The sequence below is a fragment of the Kogia breviceps genome, chromosome 14 (assembly GCF_026419965.1).
Source record: "Kogia breviceps isolate mKogBre1 chromosome 14, mKogBre1 haplotype 1, whole genome shotgun sequence".
Taxonomy (NCBI): Eukaryota; Metazoa; Chordata; class Mammalia; order Artiodactyla; family Physeteridae; genus Kogia; species Kogia breviceps.
The window spans coordinates 53,821,991-53,843,826 of record NC_081323.1 but is presented as its reverse complement, the minus strand read 5'-3'; the positions used below and the strand labels follow the sequence as shown (position 1 = coordinate 53,843,826).

The following is a 21,836-nucleotide window of genomic DNA, read 5'->3' as shown; positions in this document are numbered from 1 at the left end:
AGGGAGGCGGGCTGTGCCCAAGGTCGGGAGGCAGCGAGGGCCCGCACCTGCTCCCCCGGCCCTGCTCCTCGGGCATGGGTTTGCGTGCGTGACTCCCTTAAATCACATTTTTTTGGAGAGGGTTGAGAGGAGGAGAGAACTAGGGATGGATCAGAACCCAGCTTGCCCCAGCGTGGGATGCTGATGTTTCTCCCTCTTCCTTCTTTCCCCACACAGTGGCAGGCAGGTCTCTGGGCCAGGGCTGTGCCCGTCGCTTGGGGAGGGCGGGCCCTGCAGCCAGCCCCTCCTGGGGTTGGGGTGGCCCACAGTGAGGAGAGGGCCAGTGGAGGCTCCGTTCCCTCGGGCCCTCCCAGGGGCAGGACCGTGGATTACTCAGAGACCAAACGAGGCACACGTGATGCAACCTGCCTCTGGCCAGCTTTAGCAGTTAAGGAAATCATTGGCTCCTATAACCAGAAAGTCTAGGGCCTTCTTTGGCTTTGGGCACGGACGGATTTAGGGGGGATTTGTCTGTGCCAGCTTGTCAGCCCTTTCTTCCGGGTGAGGGCCTCCCTGCTGAGTGGGCTCAGCAGCCCCTGTGGTTAGGGGAGGGTACTTCTCCCCAGTCGTTTCTGCAAAAGCCCCTGGACTGACTTTTCATGGGTCGAGCTTGGTCACATGCCCGTCACGGATCGCTGTGATGGGCTGTGCTGACTGGCCGGGCCTGGGGCACATGCTCACCCTGGAAGACTTGGGGTGCCCTCACCAGAGGAAGGGGTGTGGTTTCTGGAGAGGCAGGAACGATCTGGGGCAACTTACAGGGGCCCTGGGCACAGACCATAGACATAATATGTAAGAAGATGATAAACACCTGAAAAAAATGGGTAAAGGGGTCAGCGTGTCAGAGTCGGGGCAGGGAGGTCTTACTGAGAAGGTGACCTTTCGGCAAAGCCCTGGGGGGAAGGGAACTCGGAGTGTCCCAAGAAGAGGGAACAAGGGCAGAGGCCAGGGCACACAGCTGGATGGGGTGACAGTGGGGTTGGGGGGCTGCCATCAGGGCCCAGCGGGCCTGGGGAGAGTTTGGCTTCAGCTTGGGAGTTTGAACTCAGCCCGTGGACTGCGGCCGGGTCATCACCACTGCCTCGGGGACCTCTGGACAGATACAGCCACTGCCTCAGGGACTCTGGACAGACACAGCCGCTTTTCTTGTCCTCAGCAGCCCTCTGCCCTGCTTTGGTCAGGGGGCTTCAGCCCTTGCCCCAGGGCTTTCTCAGCATTGTCCTTGGAGGCTTCTCCCAGAAAGCCTGCCCTGCCTCCCTCCCTCCCTCCTGCCCAGCACCCACCCTAGTTCCACCCTCCCTGGGGTGAGATCCGCAGCGGGTGGTCCAGAACTGGGGCCTCGAAGGGCGTGCTGCAATCAGAGAGGGCTTCCCAGAGGAGGAAGGGGTTGCAGGGGGTGGTGCGGGGACAGGAAGGGCGAGAAACTCCAAGCCTCTCTCCAGAGCCCAGTGTCATCCTAGAACCTTATGTTTGCTTTCTTGCTTCCTAGAGCATTAGCCCCAGGACAGTGACCACCCCCATCTTTTCACCTCAGAGTCCCCAGTGCCCCACACAGGCCTGACACCCAGTAAGTATTCGAGAAAGGAAGGGACGAGGCAGGAGCAGCATCTTCCCGGCCCTGTCCCTCTCCCGCCTCCCCTTACCGTGCCCACCTCAGACTTGGCACCAAGCTGGGCTCCAAGGGGCCCCCGGAAGCCCACAGTCCAGTCTGGAAAAGCCATGCTCAGGAAGCAAGCGCATTATGAAGTGAGAAGGCCTGGGCGGGGGCAGGGAATCGGGTTTTTTTTTAAGCACCGATTCTTTGTGCCGGGGATTGTCTACACCTTATAAATCCTATTTTACTGACATGGCACCCATTTTGAAAGGAGGGGAAGGGGTGTCTTCAAGGATACACAGCCCCTCTGCATCCTGCCTAAAGCCCATGGCCTCCCTCATCGGCAGGAAGTGGACCCCGGGTTGCAGGCAGCCCATGAGCAGGTTAAGGGTGGCATGTTGGGGGGTGGGGGGAGGCACTTGTGACTCACCTATGCCCCAGAGGAGGGCTCTGTGTGTGTCGCTGGGTTTCCCTGACCCCAGATGCAGAGTAGAGGCGGAAGAGGCTTGGCCCGTGGATACGTGCGGTGTCAGCAAATGGAGCTTGTAAACTGGAGCCCACTTGGCCTACTCAAGGATTTTTGGTTTTTTGTTTTGGGGGAATTTTTTTTGTGGTGAAAAATTTTGTAAAACATAAAATTTGCCATTTAACCATTTCTAAGTGTACAATGCAGCAGCGTTAAGTACATTGACAATGTTGACCAACCAGCACACGTTATTTCCAAAACAGAGTTTTCATTACTCTAAACAGAAACTCTGTAACCATTAAGCAATAACTCCCCATTCCACCCTCCCCCAGTCCCTGGTGTCCCCTCATATACTTTCAGTCTCTATGAATATGACTATTCTAGATATTGCATGTAAGTGTCCTCATTCAATATCCGTCCTGTTGCTTCTGACTTATTTCACTTAGGGTAACGTTTCCACAGTCCATCCATGTTATAGCATGTATCAGAGTTTCATTACTTTTTATGGCTGAATAGTATTTCATTGCATAGATAGACCACGTTTTGTTTGTCCGTTTGTCCAGTAAGGTTTTTCAAAATGTGAACAATGTAAGTCAGTCACCAGTATTTAAAACTCTGGATATTTACATAATGGTGCATATTTCCAGTTTCTTCTAAAAACTTGGAATGCATAGCTACGTGAGGTCCGGGCTCTTGGCCTCATGGGTCTCATCTGCCCAGCCACTTCCCCTATCAGACTGAGGCGGCATCTGCCTACTTGGAGGGGCCGTGCCACCGTTGGAGCCAGCGCCTGAGGTGCACAGCCCTGGGGTGAGGGTGTTGGCAGCTCAAGAGCCCGGGCCAGCACCCTGGGCTCCTGAGCTGGAGGGCCCTGGGAACACACACACACACGTGTGCAAACACACACACACACACACACACACACACACACGTGCGTGTGTCCTCACAGCACCCGAGCCTCCTTCATGCTCATGCCTGGAGATGCAGAGGGCAAGAGGGTCCATCCTCCCTGGAGGGAATCTGGCCGGGAGGCAGGCAGTCGGGGTGCTACCTCTGGGCCCGTTCCTGGTGTGATGCTGCAGGAGGCCGTCGGCCTGACATCCATGCTGAGCGTAGTGACAGTTGGCTCCCTCTGTGCTTGGTGTGGTGCCCATTGACCCTGCTAGCGACCCCTCCTTCCAGAGGAGGAAGACAAGGCCCTCTGAGGTCAAGCAAGTGGCCTTTTGGGGGTGGTGCCAGGATGTGAAGTCACACCTGCAAGGTGAGCTAAGAATGGGCACCGGCCAGAGCTCAGAGGAGCTCAGATAGTTGGCCAGGATGGGTGTCAATCCTTGCCCTCCAGCTCCTTGACCCTGGCAGAGACTTCTGAATCCCGGGTGCTGGGGCTTCTCTGGCAACGGGCCCAGCCCTGGTGGGGAGGTAGGCAGCTCTCAGGACTGACCGTGAACCTCTGAAGGAGCCATGAAGTATCCCTCCGAAGGATGGGCACCAGGCTAGGCTCGGGGCTCTGAGTACCTCCTTCCTAGGGACAGCGGAGGAAGGAGGCCTGCTCTGAGAAGGTAGCGTTGAGCCAGGTCTTGAAGGTGGACTGACATTTACTGAGCTGGAAGCAACATGGCAGGCAGGCAGCAGAGCCCAAGCAGAGGCCTGGAGGTGTGAGGCTTCAGAAGTGGCCCAGTATAGAGGGACCTGGGCAGGGGGAGGCTGCAGAGATCATGGGACCAAGAACACACCGGGCAAGAGTGCTGACTCTTCTTGGGCAGGCTTGGGGAGCAGGAAGTTTAGGGAACAGGGGAGTGATAATCAGACTGGTTCTGGGAAAGGGTGGGGTGACCGAGGGGAGCTGGGGTGCTGAAGGGGGAGGTTGGCCAAGGAGGCTGGATGGGGTGGGGGTGGGGTGGATGTGGCTTGGCAAGTTGGTGGCGCATTCACTCTCTGTGTGTTTCAGTAATGTGCATCTGCCCCCCCAGGAGCCCTGGCATCTTGGTCGTAGTCACTACTTTGTTTCTCAGCCTGGGACACAGCCAGCACGCAGTAGGTGCTCAGTAAATACTACTCATTCCACAAATATCTAGGTTGGTCGCTGGAGACACTGCCAGAAGAAAACCAGACCCATCTGTGATTGAGGAGGAGGGGATGGGCGGGTGAGGTTCCAGAGGTAGCAGGGAGGCTAGCCTGGGGACTGTGGGATGTAGCTGAGCTAGGCGGGAGGTGGGGAGGATCTTTGGGGTGGCTTTGAGTAGAGCCTGGAGCTGCCCTGCAGGAGGATGGAGAGAGCAGTGACTGCCCAGAGGAAGAGGGGGAGAAGGAGGGGCATCCTGGCCCAGGGGACCTGCGGCAGCCGAGGGGGAGGGGTGCCATGGCGCAGAGGCCTTTCCCATCCCCCTCTGCCCTGGGCCCTGGCTGCTTGATGGGCAGCCTGGCCCCGCCCCTGGGCAGCCGGGAGGCCAGTGGTTGGTTGGCGAGCTAGAGCCGCTTGGTCACCATGGGGACGCTCCGGAGGTGTGCGTGCCCAGTGCCCAGCACCAGGAACTAAATCTTCATAATCTGCCGGCTGGGAGGGTGGGGGTGGGGTCGTGCGCGACCCTGGCCTGGGGGAGGGGGTGGCCTGGGAGGCGGTCAGGGCTCACAGTGGCCGCCCCTCCCCCACCACTCTGGTTGCAGGTGCAGAGCCGCTTGGGCACCTGGGCGCCACCAGGAACCACGTGGTCCTCACCTGACAGTGACCCCGGGAGCTTGAGCGTAGCTTGGGCCTCTGCCTTCTCAGCTGATCAAGCAGGAGGCTGGGACAGGGTGGGGAAAAGGGGCCTGGAATTTATCTGAAGTGTCTAGCTCCCTAGTTAAAAGTTTGTCCTCGTAGATCCCCTAGCAATGCCGTGCTGTCTGCAGCAGGGGGCGCCCTCCACAGAGCTTTGTTGGGCTGTCACTTCAGGAAAGCAGGGATGGCCCATGAGGTGCTAGGGATGCACCCGCAGCCCTGGTTCTGGGTGTTCGGTGCCATGTGGCCGTGCACCAAGGGCAGATCTCTGTCTGCACAGGCTGCCAGGATTGGCCTGGGCCTGCTTGCTGGAGGGAGTGACTGACTGGGGCAGGGGTGTCACAGTGGAGCCATCCTTCTTCAGGCAGAGGATGGAGAAGTTCGAGGGTCTGCTGTGGGGAAGGGGTCCTGTGGGGAGAGGGTGTAAAGGGGCAAGGCAGTGGTGAGCTGGAGGAAGAGGGGGGCACTGGCCAGGTCCCATGCAGCCCCTGGCGTGTCCGAGCACCTCTGGACCTGCGGCAGGCAGGTCAGACTTGAGGCTGCAGCCTCTCACTCCGGGGCCCTCCAAGCTGGATATGGCTTTTGTGGGGTGGAGGGCAGGAGGCACGCTCCATGGCCGCTCCGCTCCCGATGGCTCCAGTTTCTGGCAGAGGGACCCCTGCCCCACCTCAGACTGGAGCAAGGCTAGCCTCTTGGCGCCCCCAGAGGGGATGGCAGTGCTCACCTCCCGCCCAGGGATGCTCGTGAGGACAGCACAGGGCAAGTACCCCCTGTGGCTGCCGTGACCACGTACCTGGGAGGAGGGGGGTCTTAGGGGACAGCGGGTGCTGAAGGTGGAGCCTCACACCCAGGCCTCTCCTTTCAGACGACTCCTCCTCCGAGAGCGGCAGCGGCAATGGCTCCTCCACCCTGAACCCGTCCACCTCGAGCAGCACACAGGGAGACCCCGCCTTCCCCGAGATGAATGGCAACGGCACCGTGGCCCCCGTGGACTTCACCGCCACCGCCGAGGATCAGCCCATCAACCTGTGCGACAAGCTCCCGCAGGGCTCAGCGCTCGGCACGCCCTCCTACCCCTCCGACGCCGATGGACTGCGGAGCCGCGTCAAGTACGGGGTGAAGACCACCCCCGAGGTGTGTGGGGCTGCGGGCTGCTGGCCCGCCGGAGCTGTGAGCCTCTGCCGCGCCCATACACGGCAGGCTTGTGCGGGGCTGACGTGAAATCATGCCTACCGTCCCGGGGTTGTGACACCGAGTCAGGGTGGTGGCCGTGGCTGCTCTGCCGTCGTTTTCCCAGGGAGGCTCTGGAATGGGAGACCGCTCAGTTGACCTCGACTGAGGCCCTCACTTCTCTCAGCCTGCACCCCCCCCCCATCTGTGAAGTGGGGTTGTTGGCCTCTGCCTTGGTGGACGTGGTGGGTGACGTGTGGCCTGGCCCCCTCTGCCTCCAAAACAGAGTCTGCTGTGAGGAACAGCAGCAAGTGGGCTACATTCAGCACAGAGGCCCAAGGCCTCATGTTTCCTGGCCACTCTGCATGCCTGTCCCCATTCTACAGATGGTACAGAAAAAAGGTGAGGCCTTTGTTTGTGGCCCCAGGAATGTGGATGTGTGAAACTCAATAGACCAGGCTAATGGGGGGCAAACAGGTGCCCCACCATTTGGCGCTCCCCTCCCCCTCCCCTGTCGCTTCTGAAAGCCATCTCCGGGCCACGGAGGTCTCCTGCAGCAGTGCAGTGCGGCACCGGGGGCGGGAGCTCTCCTGGGGGGTGTTTTCTTCTGCCCGGACTAGGGGTGCCAGAGGTGCCTTCTCAGAGCCCTACACTCCTAGGCTGCAGCTGCGGGCCCCTGCACGGGTTCCTTCCCCTCCCAGGGCCTGTTTTCTCTTCTGCAGAGGGTGTGGGGTGGGTGCCAGTGTTGGCTTCCAATGACGTGTCTCGCGGGAAGGTTCTGTACGAATGAACGGGTGTTCAGTCGTCGCTGTGTGTCTGAGCCCAGGCTGCGGGGCAGGTACTGGCCAGAGCACTGTCTTCCCTTCTTTGACTGGGCCCCAGGGGCAGGCACAGCTGCTGCCTTGGCAGGCAGAGAGCTAGAGGGGGTGAGTTTGCCACCGTGGCCTCAGGCCCTGTGTGTGGACCATGGAAGTGAGATGGGAGCATGAGTGCCACCAGCGGTTCTTCTGTCTCCTCTGACGCTGGCAGAGGATTGGCCAAAGAGCACCTGGGAATGTGACTTGCCCAAGGCGCCTTTGACCCTCTGTTGTGAGTCTGACACAGCCCAGTGGGAGGCCAGAGGACCTGGGTGTCCTTTCCCCTTCGGAGTCTGTGTGTGGAGCAAGAGATGGGCACGAGGCCAGGGACCCTGGGAGGGCCGACGCCGGTGGGTGTGGCCACATGGAGGCTGGTGGTGGCAGCTACCGTGGGACAGGGTCTGTTTTTATACGTTCGTCAGCAAGAGCTGTATGCCGTCTGGGCCGCTATGTGGCCGCGTTGCAAGGCGTGATCTGCGGCTGTTTGTCTCCTGGGCCTGACTGCCTCCTAGATGCCCACCTCCTTGAGGGCAGGGGCCGTGCCTCCAGGACCCTGCTAGTCAGGGTACCACTGAGTGAAGTCAGGACTCACCAAAGCCATAAGCTTTCTAAAAGGCAAATGACAGTGGTCCTCGGGGAGCCTTCCCAGAGCACGTGTGGCAGGGGGCAGGAGACCGGGTGGGAACTGAGCAGTAAAGGATGAAGAAGATGGAAAAAGCAGAGAGGAGAAGTGGGGAAGTGCGTTCCCAGGAGAGCTGGGGAAGGGTCTTGTTCCAGGAGGGGCTCGGGGTGGGTCCCTTCTCTACTGCAGGACAAGGCAACTGCCCAGTGGGCTGTTCCTGGTTCCCTCTCTCCTTTCTACACACGCTCTGCGTCGGGGCTCACGGTGACTTCCAGGGGTGGCGGCAGACGGGAGAAGCCCCGCCCGGGAGCTGCGGGGATGCCCTTTGGCCTGATGGGCCTGTCTCTTTGGCTGGTTCTCTCCCAGCCCATCTGTTCCTTATCCCCGACAGACAGCACACTCACTGCTTTTGTGACAGCTTGGTTGTCAACTCAGGGTTGCAGCCCCTTGGGGACCGGGGAGGAAAACCCCGAAGCCAGAACAGATCTTGGCAAAAGCAGGAGAGGCTGGCTGGTGGCGGGAAGGAGCCCTTTCTGTGTTGGCCTTTCCCTCGTGTGATGAGGCACGTCCTGGCGTGGGCACTGCTGCCGAGTAAACCACTATCCCCTCCACTGCACTCCTCCAGGGCTCCAGGCCTCTGCGTGTGTGGTTGTGGGCAGTCCTTCCTATAGCCGCCCAGGGAGGGGCGGCAGCATCGCTGTCCCCGTGTCACAGGGGACAGGAGCAGAAGGAAAGTGACTTGCTCAGGGCCTTGCAGCGTGGCTCACATGGCAGCTGGGTGTGCTCGCCGCACCTGCCCCCACGCTCACCGTGGCCTGACCCTCTGCCCCCCCCGCCCTCTCTCAGTCCCCCCCCTACAGCTCGGGGAGCTACGACTCCATCAAAACCGAGGTCAGTGGCTGCCCAGAGGACCTGACGGTGGGCCGGGCCCCCACAGCAGATGACGACGACGATGACCACGACGACCATGAGGACAATGACAAGATGAATGACTCCGAGGGCATGGACCCTGAGCGCCTCAAGGCCTTCAACGTGAGCGCCCGCCCGGGACGGCCGGCCGGGGCGGGGGCTCAGCCGCGCCAGCCCTTCCCACAGCCTGTGTCTCCTGCAGATGTTCGTGCGTCTCTTCGTGGACGAGAACCTGGACCGCATGGTGCCCATCTCCAAGCAGCCCAAGGAGAAGATCCAGGCCATCATCGAGTCCTGCAGCCGGCAGTTCCCCGAGTTCCAGGAGCGGGCCCGCAAGCGCATCCGCACGTACCTCAAGTCCTGCCGGCGCATGAAGAAGAACGGCATGGAGATGGTGAGCCCCGGGCCCACCGGTCTCAGGCTCCCCGCACCTTCCTGGCCGCCCGGGCGCTTTTCCCACAGCCCTCCCAAGACCCGTGGAAGCAGGCATTGTGGCCCCTGGTTCACAGAGGAACCCAAAGCCCGGTGCTGCCCTGCCCACCTCTGGGGCAGGGTCTCTGCGCCCTAACACCGGCTCCATCCCCATTCTGCCTGCAGACCAGACCCACACCTCCCCACCTGACCTCGGCCATGGCAGAAAACATCCTGGCAGCTGCCTGTGAGAGCGAGACGAGAAAAGCAGCCAAAAGGATGCGCCTGGAGATCTACCAGTCCTCTCAGGTGCCTGCTCGCTGCCAGCCGCTGGGAGGGTGTCCTCAGATGGGAGATGGAGATGCTGGGGGGAGGGGGCGGTTGCGGGAGAGTCAGAGGAGCCTAGACGCAAAGGCCTTGCGGACCTAGGAAGGGAATCTGGACTTCATCCTGAGCCCTGAGAGTGTCTCCGGCTGGGCAGGAACAGATTAAATCTGCCCTGAAGCTAGATGAGCAGATGTGGGGCTGGGGGAGGCCCTGGGCAAGGCAGCCAGGGGGAGAGGCAGAGTCCTGCAGGTCCCGCGCCGGGTCCCGGCAAATCTGGGGCCACCACCCACCCCCGTCCAGGAACCGTGGTCAGGGCTTGCTGCCCCTGTGGTTCCCCAGCACCTCCCTCCCGCTCTGCAGGACGAGCCCATAGCCTTGGACAAGCAACACTCCCGGGACTCCGCAGCCATCACCCACTCCACCTACTCACTGCCAGCCTCCTCCTACTCCCAGGACCCTGTGTATGTCAACGGTGGCCTGAACTACAGTTACCGTGGTTACGGGGCCTTGGGCAGCAACCTGCAGCCCCCTGCCTCCCTCCAAACAGGAAATCACAGTAATGGTGAGTGCGGGACACCAGGCTCTGCGGCTCCCTGACCAGCCGCCTTGGGAAGGGGGCGGGGCAGGTGGGGAAGCAGCAGAGGCAGGCCGGAAAAGTGACTCCTTCTTGGCACAGGGACCCTCCCCATCTCATAGTCTTAGCCAGTCCTCAGCTTGGAAGGCAAGTTTAACACGAACAGCGTTCCACTCCTTTCTTGGCTCCCCGGAGGCTTGCTGGGCCTCTCCCTGGTCCCCTGCCGCTGCCCCACCCCCCCTCCACGGGCCACTGTGAGCAGAGTCCCAGCCAAGGCCCTGCTCTTCACTTGAGTTGAGCCCCTCCACACCCTCGTCTCACCCAAAAGGACCAAGTCGCAGTGAGACGGTCACTGGCCCAGGTCTTGCAGAGTTGATGGCAGAGCCAGGATTTGGTCCCAGGCAGGTCACCTCCCTCTCCAGGCCACTGCTTAGGAACCTCACTTGTGAGATGAAGGTTCTTCTTTTTAAAAGCATTTCTTAATTTTAAAAAAATTTATTTATTTGATTTATTTTTGGCTGCATTGGGTCTTTGTTGCTGTGCGCGGGCTTTCTCTAGTTGCGGTGAGCGGGAGCTACTCTTCGTTGCGGTGCAGTGCACGGGCTTCTCATTGCAGTGGCTTCTCTTGTTGCAGAGTACGGGCTCTAGGCGTGTGGGCTCAGTAGTTGTGGCTCACGGCTCTAGAGCGCAGGCTCAGTAGTTGTGGTACACAGGCTTAGTTGGTTTGCAGCATGTGGGATCTTCTCGGACCAGGGCTCGAACCTGTGTCCCCTGCATTGGCAGGCGGATTCTTAACCACTGCGCCACCAGGGAAGCCCCGAGATGAAGGTTCTTTCACCTGGGAGCAGGGCCCCAGCCCTTTCTGCTGCACTGTGGGGCTCCATCTAGGTCACCTGGGGCAGTGGTTAGCCGTCTGTCCCCCGACTCTAACCCCAGGAGCTGGTGATTCCCTGGGTGCCCCCTGTAACTCTGCCCAGGTGACTCTGATGCAGACAGAACACAGGCCAATATTGGAGAAACAGTCCCCAAAAGATACAAACCTCCCCATGGAGCTAGGTGCTGCCATGAGTGCGGACCTCAGGCCGTTTCACACTGAGGCCTGGGTGGCAGGTGCGGCAGGGGAAGAGCGGGTTCCCCCGGTAGAGGGCAGCCTGGCAGCCTCCGGGAGCTGGCGCGGTCAGGTAGGGGTGATCCCAGGGCCTCTTGGGCCACGCATCTGGATTTAGTTCTGTGTGCGGTGGGAGAGCCACAGATAGGCTTTAACCAAAGGAGGCTATGCTGTCTGCCCTTGTGGTGAGATCTTAATGGGGAGGACAGGAGGCAGAAGCAGTGTGCTTTGGGGGTCATTCAGAGGCAAGAGGAAAGGCTGGGGGTGACAGCAAGTTGCTGCTTGACGAGTAGGTTAGAGGAAGGTGCCGCCCACAGGCCAGGGAATTCTGGTTCTAAGTCTTGGCCGAACGTGCCTGACAATTCCTCTCAGGCCCTTGTCCTTGGCCGTGGGAGACCCCTTACTGTTCCTGGGCAGCAATGGAGGCGGCTGGTCCCTACCCATCGCAGAAAGCCCAGACACCCTCGCTCACCTTGCTCCCCACCACCGGCAAGTACGTGCGGGTCCCTGGAAGATTCCTGCCTGGGCTTAACTTCTCATCCTTTCCTAATGCCTCTTAACCTAAAATAAGAGGCTGCCTGGCCCTAATCCCTGAGGCTGAGGCCATAGTGGCCAGCTGCAGCAGGGGTGAAATGGCTGTCCCAGGCAAGCTGCTTTCCTTCCAGGAAGGAGCACTGTCTGACAGCCCTGCTGACTGGGGACCCTGGTAGAGTGTGTCTGGAGACAGGTGCAGGGCGGGAAGTTAGAGCCACCCCTGTTGCGCATGGGGAGAGTCCTTCCCAGGGGGCAGGCGATGGTGATAGGCCCCCACCTGGCACCACACAGCAGGGCCTGTCTCGGGCCGCAGCTGCCAGGGCTGCTCCGGCCTCTCTTGAGGGCCAGGCCTGCCGCCCTCCCGCCCTGTTCACACTTGCCGGAGAGGCTTCAAGAAAGGCCACTAGTGGGCTTCCCTGGTGGCGCAGTGGTTGAGAGTACGCCTGCCAATGCAGGGGACACGGGTTCGTACCCTGGTCCGGGAAGATCCCACATGGTGTGGAGCGGCTGGGCCCGTGAGCCATGGCCGCTGAGCCTGCGCGTCCGGAGCCTCAGCTCCGCAACGGGAGAGGCCACAGCAGTGAGAGGCCCGCGTACTGCAAAAAAAACAAAAACAAACAAACAAAAAAAGAAAGGCCACTAGCTCTGCCCCTGTACCTCAGTCTCCCTGGTTCCTTAGAAGAGGGTGGTGAGGTCACGGAGGCCGAGATCTGCTTGCTGACCTCCTGCCTGGGGCAGTGGCGTCCTGTGAGCACTGGGTTTGGGTCCAGCAGTTGGAAGAACACCACGGGCAGTCATGTTGGTGGCTCAGAGCTCCTCACGTAGATCATGGGTGGATCTGGAAATCCACATCAGCCCAGATAGACTCAGGCTCTGCCTGTCTTACCTGGGGTGCTGGGCAACTTGCACCCGCTCCGGCCCCTCTAGCAACCACCTGGCCACCTGAGTGTCTGCCTGTAACCAGAGCCCTGGGGGAAGAGACGGAAGGCCTGCTCTGAGCATAGGAGTGAAGAGGACAAGGCTTGGGGGTGGAGGGAGGAAAGAGAGGAAGCCCAGGGCCAGCTCACACCCATGTGGCAGGCAGCTCCGGCCTTCCTCTGCCATCCGCAGCCAGTGTCTGGAGGGAACCAAACCCTGAAGCAGCCGGGAGCCAGCGCAGGCACCCCTGCCTGCTCCCAGACTATCGCAGCAGCCACCCATGTGGGAGTCAGCCCCCTGCTTGGCTGCTGTTCCCAGCAGTTCACAGCCCCAGTCCTTCCTCCTGTGTCTCATTTTAACGGACTTCCCTCGACCCTCAATTCCAAGGATGTTCCTTAGCAGGCCAGTTCCCAGGACCTCCTGCTTGACGTCCCTGTTCTCTGATTAGAGGAGAAATAACCCCATGTGACAGACTGTCCCATCTTAGATTCCAACTTCCTTCCCCATTTGGGGGCTGCACCAGCTTCCTCTCAGCAGTAGTCGAGTTTCCATAATTTCTCCCAAGATGTTACTTCTGGTCTATATGTATCCAGTGACAAGGGCTTGTCCAGCTCTGTAGCAGCATAAAAACTGCCACTATAGGGAGTTCCCTGGTGGCCTAGTGGTTAGGATTCCGGGCTCTCACTGCCGTGGCCCAGGTTCAGCGCCTGGTCAGGGAACTGAGATCCTGCAAGACTCATGGCGCGGCCAAAAAAAGAAAAGAAAGAAAGAAGGCTGCCACTGTAGGTGCAATAATGATTCAGACTGGCTATCAGAACCAGTGGGGAGCTGGGTGGTAACTGAGAACTGCCTCACACACCCGTGTACGATGATCTCTGCTTATGGGGGTTGGGGGCTGGGCAGGGCACAGGGAGATGGACCTAGCTGGGTCACAGAAGGCCTCCCAAGCAAGCTTCCACTCCCACACCGCCAGATCCTCTCCTTTGGCGGTATTCTTGCTGAACACCTCAAAAGAATGCTCAAATCCCAGGAGCTTCTGTGTCTCCTGGAAGCCCTTTCCCAGTGGGCCTCCCGTAGGCTGAGCATCCCGAGCCGCACCGAGGGGTTCACCGGCGTGGCTCAGCCCCAGAACAGTCTCCTCGTGCTGTAGCTGAGGGCCGGGGGCCCAGGGAAGTTAGGAATCGCCCATGGCGGGGCCGAGCAGGCCGCCAGTCCAGGCTCGCTGACTCCAGAGCCACGGCGCACCCCACAGAGCCATTTGGGAAAGGTGGAGAGGAGACCAGGCCTGGTGGCCCCAGCACACACCCCCAGTGTGTTTCGGTAAGACTGCAGGCTCCCTCTTCGTTGCCACCGTTCAAGAGCAAAGGGGAGGTGATTTCTCTAGAGGGCCCCTCTGGGTCCTGTCTGACCTTCCGACCTTCACACACCCACCCCACGCTCTCCGGTCCCAGCAGCATTAATCTTCCACCTCGCTTGGGCACAAGATAACTTCTCAAAGGCAAGGGGCTTCGAGGTGCTGCAGCCCATCAGGAGGAGGCTCAGCCCCCAGCTCCTCTCTCCACCTGTCCCTCTAGCTGCTCCCGGCAGGGCGCGCTCCGTCTGGCCGCTCCAGCCCCGGCCTCTTTCCCAGGCCCAAGCAGGAGGGCAGCCAGCCTCTTTCTTGCTCTTCCCTGGCAGCAGTGGCGGTTGAGAAGCCCCTTCCTTGTCTCATGAGGCGCACACATGGGTGCTTCTTTTCCTGGCCTTCTGGGGCTCCACTCTGGACTCTGTCCAGGGCTTTCCACACCCTGTCCCCCTCGGGGGCGTCGGACCCCCACCTACCGGCCGTGTCTTAGCCGCCCCCTCTCCCGCCAGCTCGAGGCCGCCAGAGCCCAGAGCGTGGAGGCCTGCCTGACAGTCCTCAGAGAGCAGCCGAGGTGCGACGAGTGCCAGGGAGCTGGTGTCAGAGTCCTGCCCGCCCCAAGGCCAAAGCCTCCCCCCCCCCCCGCCCCCGACCCCAACGCAGGATCACCCTCGGGCTTAACAGAGAAGCCCACGTCTTGTCTGCAGGCCCCCTTCTAAGCACTAGGGGTACAACCGTGGAGACGGACAAGGGCCTCGGGCCCCCAGGATAGGGGAAAGGGTGCCCCTCCTCACCCTGGCTCCCCTCCTCGCAGGGCCCACGGACCTCAGCATGAAAGGCGGGGCCTCCACCACCTCCACCACGCCCACGCCCACGCCCTCCAGCAACAGCACCAGCCGGACCATGCCCACCGCCCAGCTCAGCCCCACCGAGATCAGTGCCGTGCGGCAGCTCATTGCCGGCTACCGGGAGTCCGCCGCCTTCCTGCTGCGCTCAGCAGATGAACTGGAAAACCTCATTTTACAGCAGAACTGACCCAGCAGCACGTGGGGTGCACTACCCTAGGGAAGGAGGCTCTCCCAGCCCCGGACCGGCTTCCCGCCTCACCAATTGGTACCTTTTGTTTTTTGAAAGAGGTGGATGCAGAAGAGCTGCTTCTAGCCACACTCCAAGCGCCTGAGACTCTGGGCACAAGGACACTTTGTTTTGGAACCTCACCACACGGGTGCTCCGACCTGCTTGGAAGAGGCCAGCGGGGCAGCTTTGCAAGGGCTGGGGCTCCCCCGGACAAGGCGCTGGGGCCGCAGCTCTATTTAGAATCATCTTCGTGGACCCTGATGTTAGAATCCCACCCCCAGATAATTACCTTTCAAGTCTTAGGTGAGCAGAATTGCATATTTATTGAGAAAAACAAAGTGGACCCTTTCTTCCTCTCCCCTTAGTAATTTATTTTTCTGAAAATGGATTCTTTTGTGTTTGTACAGATTGCCAGTCTGTGTCTGTCTGATCAGAAGGATGTATCCCTGTGACCTAACATTCCATATCACTACACTGGCGCGGGCTGGGGGCCGGCAGGGCTGGGGGCAGCGGGGGCGCCGGGCTGGCTGTCCCTCTGAGCCCCCAGCCCCGCCAAGCAGGAGGACCTCACCCACACCCACTGCAGAGCAAAGACAAACAAAAGCGGCTCCCCCTCCCCCATCCCACAGACGCCCCAGTCACACGGTCACCCGGTCACCCGTATTCTACCTCACACTCCAGCATGGGCTTTTCCAGGATGTGCCCTGAGCCTGTTCTGAATGGCTGTCTCCCACCTCCCCCACCCAGTGTGTCTGCCTGGGAGGTAAGTCCAGAGGGGAGGCCAGGAGCTGGAGCCCAGGGAGGAGCCCCTGGCCCCGGCGCTTGATAGGACAGAGTGCTGGGGCACGGGTAGCCGGTCAGCTGGGCCCTTGCGCTCACCCTGCCCCCAGGGAGCCAGGTCTGAACACTTCTCCGCACAGGCCCTGGCCCCTCGGACACCAAGGGCCCCTGACCCCACCCCCACCGCCTCGTTGCTGCGGGGTTTGCCCCTGGCTGTCAGGAAAGGCAGCTTCGAGCTCCCGGGTGGACCGCAGCTCCTGTCCCCTGCCCCCGTGGCTGGAGTAAAGGGACCATCAGCAGAAGTGGAGAAGCCACCTGGGTTCTCCTAGGACCAGCCCTTCTGCAGGGGCCAGTCCTGGAAGAAACCCATAATCCCTGGAGTGTGAAAAAGGGCAAAAAGAAAAGGCTGGACTGGTTTCCTTCCTCCCCGATAGGCACTTCCTCTTGCTCAGTGCAATACCTACCAGTGCTGCTAAAACCAGGGATTTGCCCAGACCTCACAAGGCCCACAGGGCCTCTCCATGCAACACTCCGTAGCCATGACAGCAGCCCTCTGCTGCCTGGAGCTGGCAGAAGCCCTCTGTTGCCTTTCCGCCCTCAGAGCAAAGAGGTCCCAGGGGAGCCGGGGCCGAGGGGACCCTAGGGTCGAGAGCCACTCGACCCCAAAGCAGGCACCCCCTTCCCAAACCAGCTTTTCTGCAGCCAACTGCCTCCCGGCACTGTGGCAGACCACCCTCAAGAGGGGTGGTGAGGGGGCTCCAGTGTGGATGCCTCCTCCTCCTCGGATCCGCAACTGAGCTACGGGCCCCGGATCCAGAAAGTCGGAAGGGCAGGGGGTCCTGCCCCCTGCTTGCTTCCAGCCCCGAGAGGTTGAGGGTGGCCTTTGCTCTCCCAAGTGGCCTCCAGCACCCCAGCAGCCACACCACCTCTGCCTTCCATCTGACCCGTCCCCAGGCTCCAGCCAGGGCTGGGACGCTGAGACCCGCCGTCAGCACAGCACAAGCTCCAGTGCCCGAGGCCGCTCCCCCCGCCACCCCCAACCCCCAGCGTCCACACATCCCGCCCCCACCTGCTCAGTACTACTCACGGACATTTGAATTGGTGTAAATATTTATTTTTGTGTGTGAACAATACTACAGAAAGTAATCAGTAGATCTTTTGCAAAATGTTACCCCAGGCAATTTGTGAAAATCTAATGTTGAAAACTGGCACAGACAATCGCCGCCTTAGAATTCTTGACATCAACTGCTTCACATGTCATTTCTCCTCCGGGAGGCAGTACCCAAGCCAGGCACAAACGGTTAGCTTTTCTGAACACACAGGAGTGAGAAAGACTGGGGAAGGGGCTTCCGCCACTACCCGCACAAGGGATTAGATCTGAAGCTCAGTATAAGCTACAGTGTGAAGTCGTGTTTTTCTGAGTCAAGCTTGTCCTAACTGACCACCTTCAGCGGCCTTAGTACCGCGATAAGAGTGTAGGTTCAGTGTGCTTCAAAGAGAAAGGAAGCAAATGATGATAGTGGTCAAGGTCCACTGGGGCTCCCAGAGCCCCTCCAGGACAGTGGATCCCGTCACGTTGACCCCACCTCTTGGGTGGGCTCCTTCCTAGTGAAGCTGCACGTGAAGCCCTCGTGACGGCAGTAATCAGGAGCAAGTTACTGTGTGGAAACAGGATTCCATTAGCTAGTCCAGTCAGGGAACTTGTTCAGTTTTGCTTTTGTTTTAAAAGATGCAGCGTCAACCCCATCCCTCTCCTCCTTACTTGGCGACGCACCAAAGAGCTGGCTCTGCTGAACCCAGCTCACTGCTGTCCCCCCTCACCCCAGGGACTGCCTTCTCCTAAAGGGAGCGTCTAAAGCCCTGCCCCACAGCCAGTTCTTACGGAGGGCCTCAGGGCACAAATTGATCCTTTGGGATCCTACGTTTAAGAGGTAATGCAAGAATAGAATATACCAGTTCCAGAGTCTTTGCAGGGGGCTAATCCCACAAGGTTGAAATCAGAGGAGAAATGGGAATTTGGTCTTAGTGGTGGGTCATCTGGTAGACCAGTGAGAGTACAACCCATCTAAAACTCATTTTACCATCACCACTCAGTTTATACCCAAGGACAGTGTTGAGGGGGAGGGGGACCGGCAGGGGGTTGGAAAGGTTTTAGAAGATTTCAAACAAACAGGTGGAACCCAGCCATCCCTATTCCCAAGGGCCACTTATGACTCCAGGGGTGGTTATAGGATTAATTACCAGTTCATTTTCAAAATGCTGCTTTGAACTCAGAGGGTTGATACTTTTAATTTGTAATTTTTTGTAAAACTTTTTACAAGATAGTAAAGTATTTCACCAGAATACCAGTTTCAATCCGTCCATGGTCTGATTTTTATATAATTTAGTGGTGCTTTAGAAACTTTGTTTTTGTTGTTTATGAGCTAAACAGCTCAGTCCTTTTTCGCCTGTATCTACCTAAGACCAATGTGAACCTTTGTATTTTTGCTCCTAATTTTGGACTCAGTGAAAGTGTACTGTTTACATGTACAGATGCCCCGGTCCCTGTGTGTCCTGCAAGACTCGCTCCTGAGGAGGAAGGTGCACCTCAAAGCTCATCTGCTTAGCAAAGCCACAAAACAAAAACCTCTCACTTTTTACCTATGTCTCCACCTAAAAACAAAAACAAAAAACCTACACCACACAGAACTCAGATTTGCTGAAAAATACTTTTCTAAGCTCAGAAAAATCTCCATGCGGCAGATGGCCCATATGCCTCTGTCATATGGTCCATTTAGGAGCAGGGCTCAGAAGGGAGACTTCCTACCGGCTGCAGGTGGGACACTGTGTGGACTCATGAAAAGTGAAAGTAGGACTTGGCTGCAGAGCCCAGAGCCGGGGGTGGATATAGCTCTTCTCTTGACACCCTGGGAATGGGAAGGTCACGTTGACTCATGGGAGCTTCAGGGTCAAGCCACCCAAGATTCTGGAACAACCCAAGAGGTTTCCAATACCCTGGCATAATTTAGACGCGTTGGAGAAGAGCGCAAGTTCCCTACCTGAGTTTTGAGACTTTCCAATGCAGATGGTATAAGCAGTTCTTCAGGGTCCCCTGGAGGCAGCTCATTCATGAGGCATCACCTCTGGGGAGGGGCAGGGGGCTCCAGACAGTAAGCATATGGCACTTAAGACAAACAGCAGATGGCACCAACTTTTAAAGATGACTCTTTATTACTTAATCAATGGCTTCACCTCTAAATTATATTTTTACAGATATGCACCTATGCAACTTAACGTGGCTCTTCTAAGCAGGTGAGGACTTCCTCCTCAATGCTCTATAAAAATTATTTGTGTTCTATATAGTGAGTTTTTCCAGTAAATGTGGCTTAATATTTTAATTCTTAGAATGTGTCTTCTCTATGTGATGCAACTAAATTCTGTTTTGTTTGTGGAATGACTAGCACAGGCCAACTCCCTCTCCCCTCACTTAACAAAAGACCAATGAGCTGTTAATCGAGCTGTTATCTCCATGGTATTACTTGCTAAATGCACTGATTTCATAAGTATGTGGAATCCTTTTTCTTTTGAATCTGTATATCATATATAAGACTGAATCTACTTAATAAACACTGAATAACAAACTGAATGCTTTCTTTCCACTGTGTCCTCTCAACAGCAGCACTGCCAGTCAGTTCTGTTCCCTCCAACTCTAGTTTGGCACTGAAACACCATTCTACCAGTAGATTCCACCTTTAAAAAAAAAAAATTATTTATTTATATACTTACTATTTTTGGCTGCGTTGGGTCTTTGTTGCTGCGCACGGGCTTTCTCTGGTTGCGGCGAGCGGGGGCTGCTCTTCGTTGTGGTGCACGGGCTTCTCACTGTGGTGGCTTCTCTTGTCGCGGAGCACGGGCTCTAGGCACGCGGGCTTCAGTAGTTGTGGCTCGCCGGCTCTAGAGCACAGTCTCAGTAGTCGTGGCGCATGGGCTTAGCTGCTCTGTGGCATGTGGGATCTTCCCGGACCAGGGATCGAACCCCATGTCCCCTGCATTGGCAGGCAGATTCTTAACCACTGTGCCACCAGGGAAGTCCCAGATTCCACCTTTTCCTAGCCAATAAGCTAGCACACAGAAGGTCCTTGGTAGATTTTCTTGAACAAATGAACTTGTTACTTTTTTTGGCACCTCACCCTTCAGAAAGGGAAGGAAATGGACCTTTCCTGGTCCTTCCTCATCAGGTGCCCAGCACAGGTGCACATCATTTTGAAATCTCACCGTTGCCTTCCCAGGGAGGTGCTCTAGCCCCGCTTACAGATGAGAAAGAGGGCACGCCTGGTGCACGCCTCGCCTGGATTCAGCCAGCGCCCAAGCAAGGTCTTGAATGCAGCTGTTTCCCTGCAAATCGCCCTCTTTCCACTCCCGTCCGCCCAGGGCGCAGCTCTTCTGAGACTGAAACCAAACTCAGGCGGCTGGGAAAACCGAGGAAACCATCCCTGGTCCTGAACCATCAGGACTTGACACTCCATTCGACCCAACACCTGGGATCCCCTTGAAGGAAACAAAAGGGCTGCTTTTTCCTTTTTCAAAGACGTTTACTTGTGTGCAGACTTTTTTTCATCCTGCATTCAATTTAGGTTAACCTTTGAGGAAAACTTTCAGGAATGTGACTGGGGCCAAACCTGATTATCAGGAGTTTAAAAACAATTCTGTGTGAGTTAAAAGCATAAATGTAACTGTTAACAATTGATTGTATATGCACACCCCCCACACACACACTATGTGGCAGTCATTAAACGTTTTATTTTTTTTGTAATGGCAGAAGAATCTCTTTCTTTTTAAAATGAAATTCTGTGCAGTAGCCAAATATATAAAACAGGTAAAGGGAGAGGGGCCAACAGTTTGAAAGTGCTGCCCCGAGGGAGTCTGTATACCCTGGGGCTGAGATTCGTAAGAAGAGGAGCAGGTACCTTCAAAGCAGAAGGTGGCACTTCATCTCAGATGCAGGTAGGGACCCAGAGCAGCAAATCCTCAGTGATGCCATGACAGTGCCTGTCCCACCAAAACTACCACTGCTGAGAACCACCAAGGGACCACGAACTGCTCCACCTGGGACAACACAGCCAGAGCCCGGGCCCACGGCACATGGTCCGCGCTGGCCCAATGGAAAGCACTCACCTCCAGCTGAAGCTGCAGCCAGCCGCGGGGACACTGGGATCCAAGGAGGAAGCGCTTGTGGACAGAGAAGGGCTGCTTGGTACCAGGCCGGCTTCTTTAAATGGAGCTCCAGACCACCGGTGTTAAGTGTAGAGGATGACATCAAAGGGGACGCCCCCATGGAACAGTGAGATCAAGGTTACTCAGTGACCGAGCTGGTGAAGCTCAGCTTACTTGGTGAGGAGGAGGGGAGACCATGCCTGTAACGCACTTTTAAATCTAAATGCACTAGTGAAGGTCAGTAGCTACAGGCTGTAGGATAATCCTTTGCGAAGTCTTCTCTCCCCTCTTTTGTATAAACCCAGATTTTATTAGGTTTTTTATCAGTCAGGGGGTTCTTCAGTGAGGGGCTCCAGCTGCCGGCGAGGCAGAGGGGAGGCTCTTAAACCGTCTGAAATAATACAACTTTGTGTGTTGTGTGCACGTTCCTGCGGGGAGAGGGTCCAGAGCTCCCACTGGACTCTCAAAGGAGGCCGTGTTCCCAGAAAAGTTAAGAATCACTGCACTGACAGCTGTATTTTTGTTACTGTCATCCTTACTTACCGAGCTTCCATCTACACCTTTTGGTTGTCAGAGATGTTCATTCCAGGCTTGCACAAAGAGGAAGCACAGGGTGCTGTCACCATTTGGTTTCAAGTAGAGCCTACCCTCTCCATCACTTTACATGGCACACACACACACACACACACACACACACACACACACACACACACACGGGCAACATGGCCCGTGCAGCCTCCTCTCAGGGCACAGGGCAGGCAGACGCTTTGGGCTTTGGTCCCCGAGGCCGGAGGGATGTGGTTACTCTGTTGAGTGTAAACACACACACACACGCACACACACACGCACACACCCTCTCAAGCAGGGTCTGACTTCCTCATGAGCAGGTCGGACATGAAACAAACGGGTGACACTGTGCCTGGCCAGTAAGACAGCACTCTTTCCAGATTCTGAAACAGTAGATTTCCTTGTCCTTTGGACCATGAGTAAAATAAGCCTCTCCTGCCAAGTACTCAGTCTCTAAACCCAGGACTATGCACTCAACTGTAGTGAGATGCTGAAAGTCAGACATCCACTCAGCTCGCACCAGCCCTCAGCGTGCCACATGGGCCCCCCTTCTCCATGGCTCCTCCATGGAGCGAGGGTCAAGCAGACAA

General features: G+C 57.6%; 1 protein-coding gene across 3 annotated transcripts in view; it reads left to right on the top strand.

The window, feature by feature from the left end:
• Positions 1–19,111, top strand: part of NOL4L (nucleolar protein 4 like) — a 130,630-nt gene extending 111,519 nt beyond the window's left edge. For all 3 annotated transcript variants that reach the window (XM_059038243.2, XM_067012365.1, XM_059038244.2), the window contains 6 exons: positions 5,723–5,991; positions 8,353–8,538; positions 8,618–8,809; positions 9,013–9,135; positions 9,514–9,715; positions 14,444–19,111. In XM_059038243.2, the coding sequence (XP_058894226.1) occupies positions 5,723–5,991; positions 8,353–8,538; positions 8,618–8,809; positions 9,013–9,135; positions 9,514–9,715; positions 14,444–14,664 (1,193 nt within the window). In that variant the 3' untranslated portion in view covers positions 14,665–19,111. The remainder of the gene's footprint in view (positions 1–5,722; positions 5,992–8,352; positions 8,539–8,617; positions 8,810–9,012; positions 9,136–9,513; positions 9,716–14,443) is intronic.
• The last annotated feature ends 2,725 nt before the right edge of the window (positions 19,112–21,836 follow it).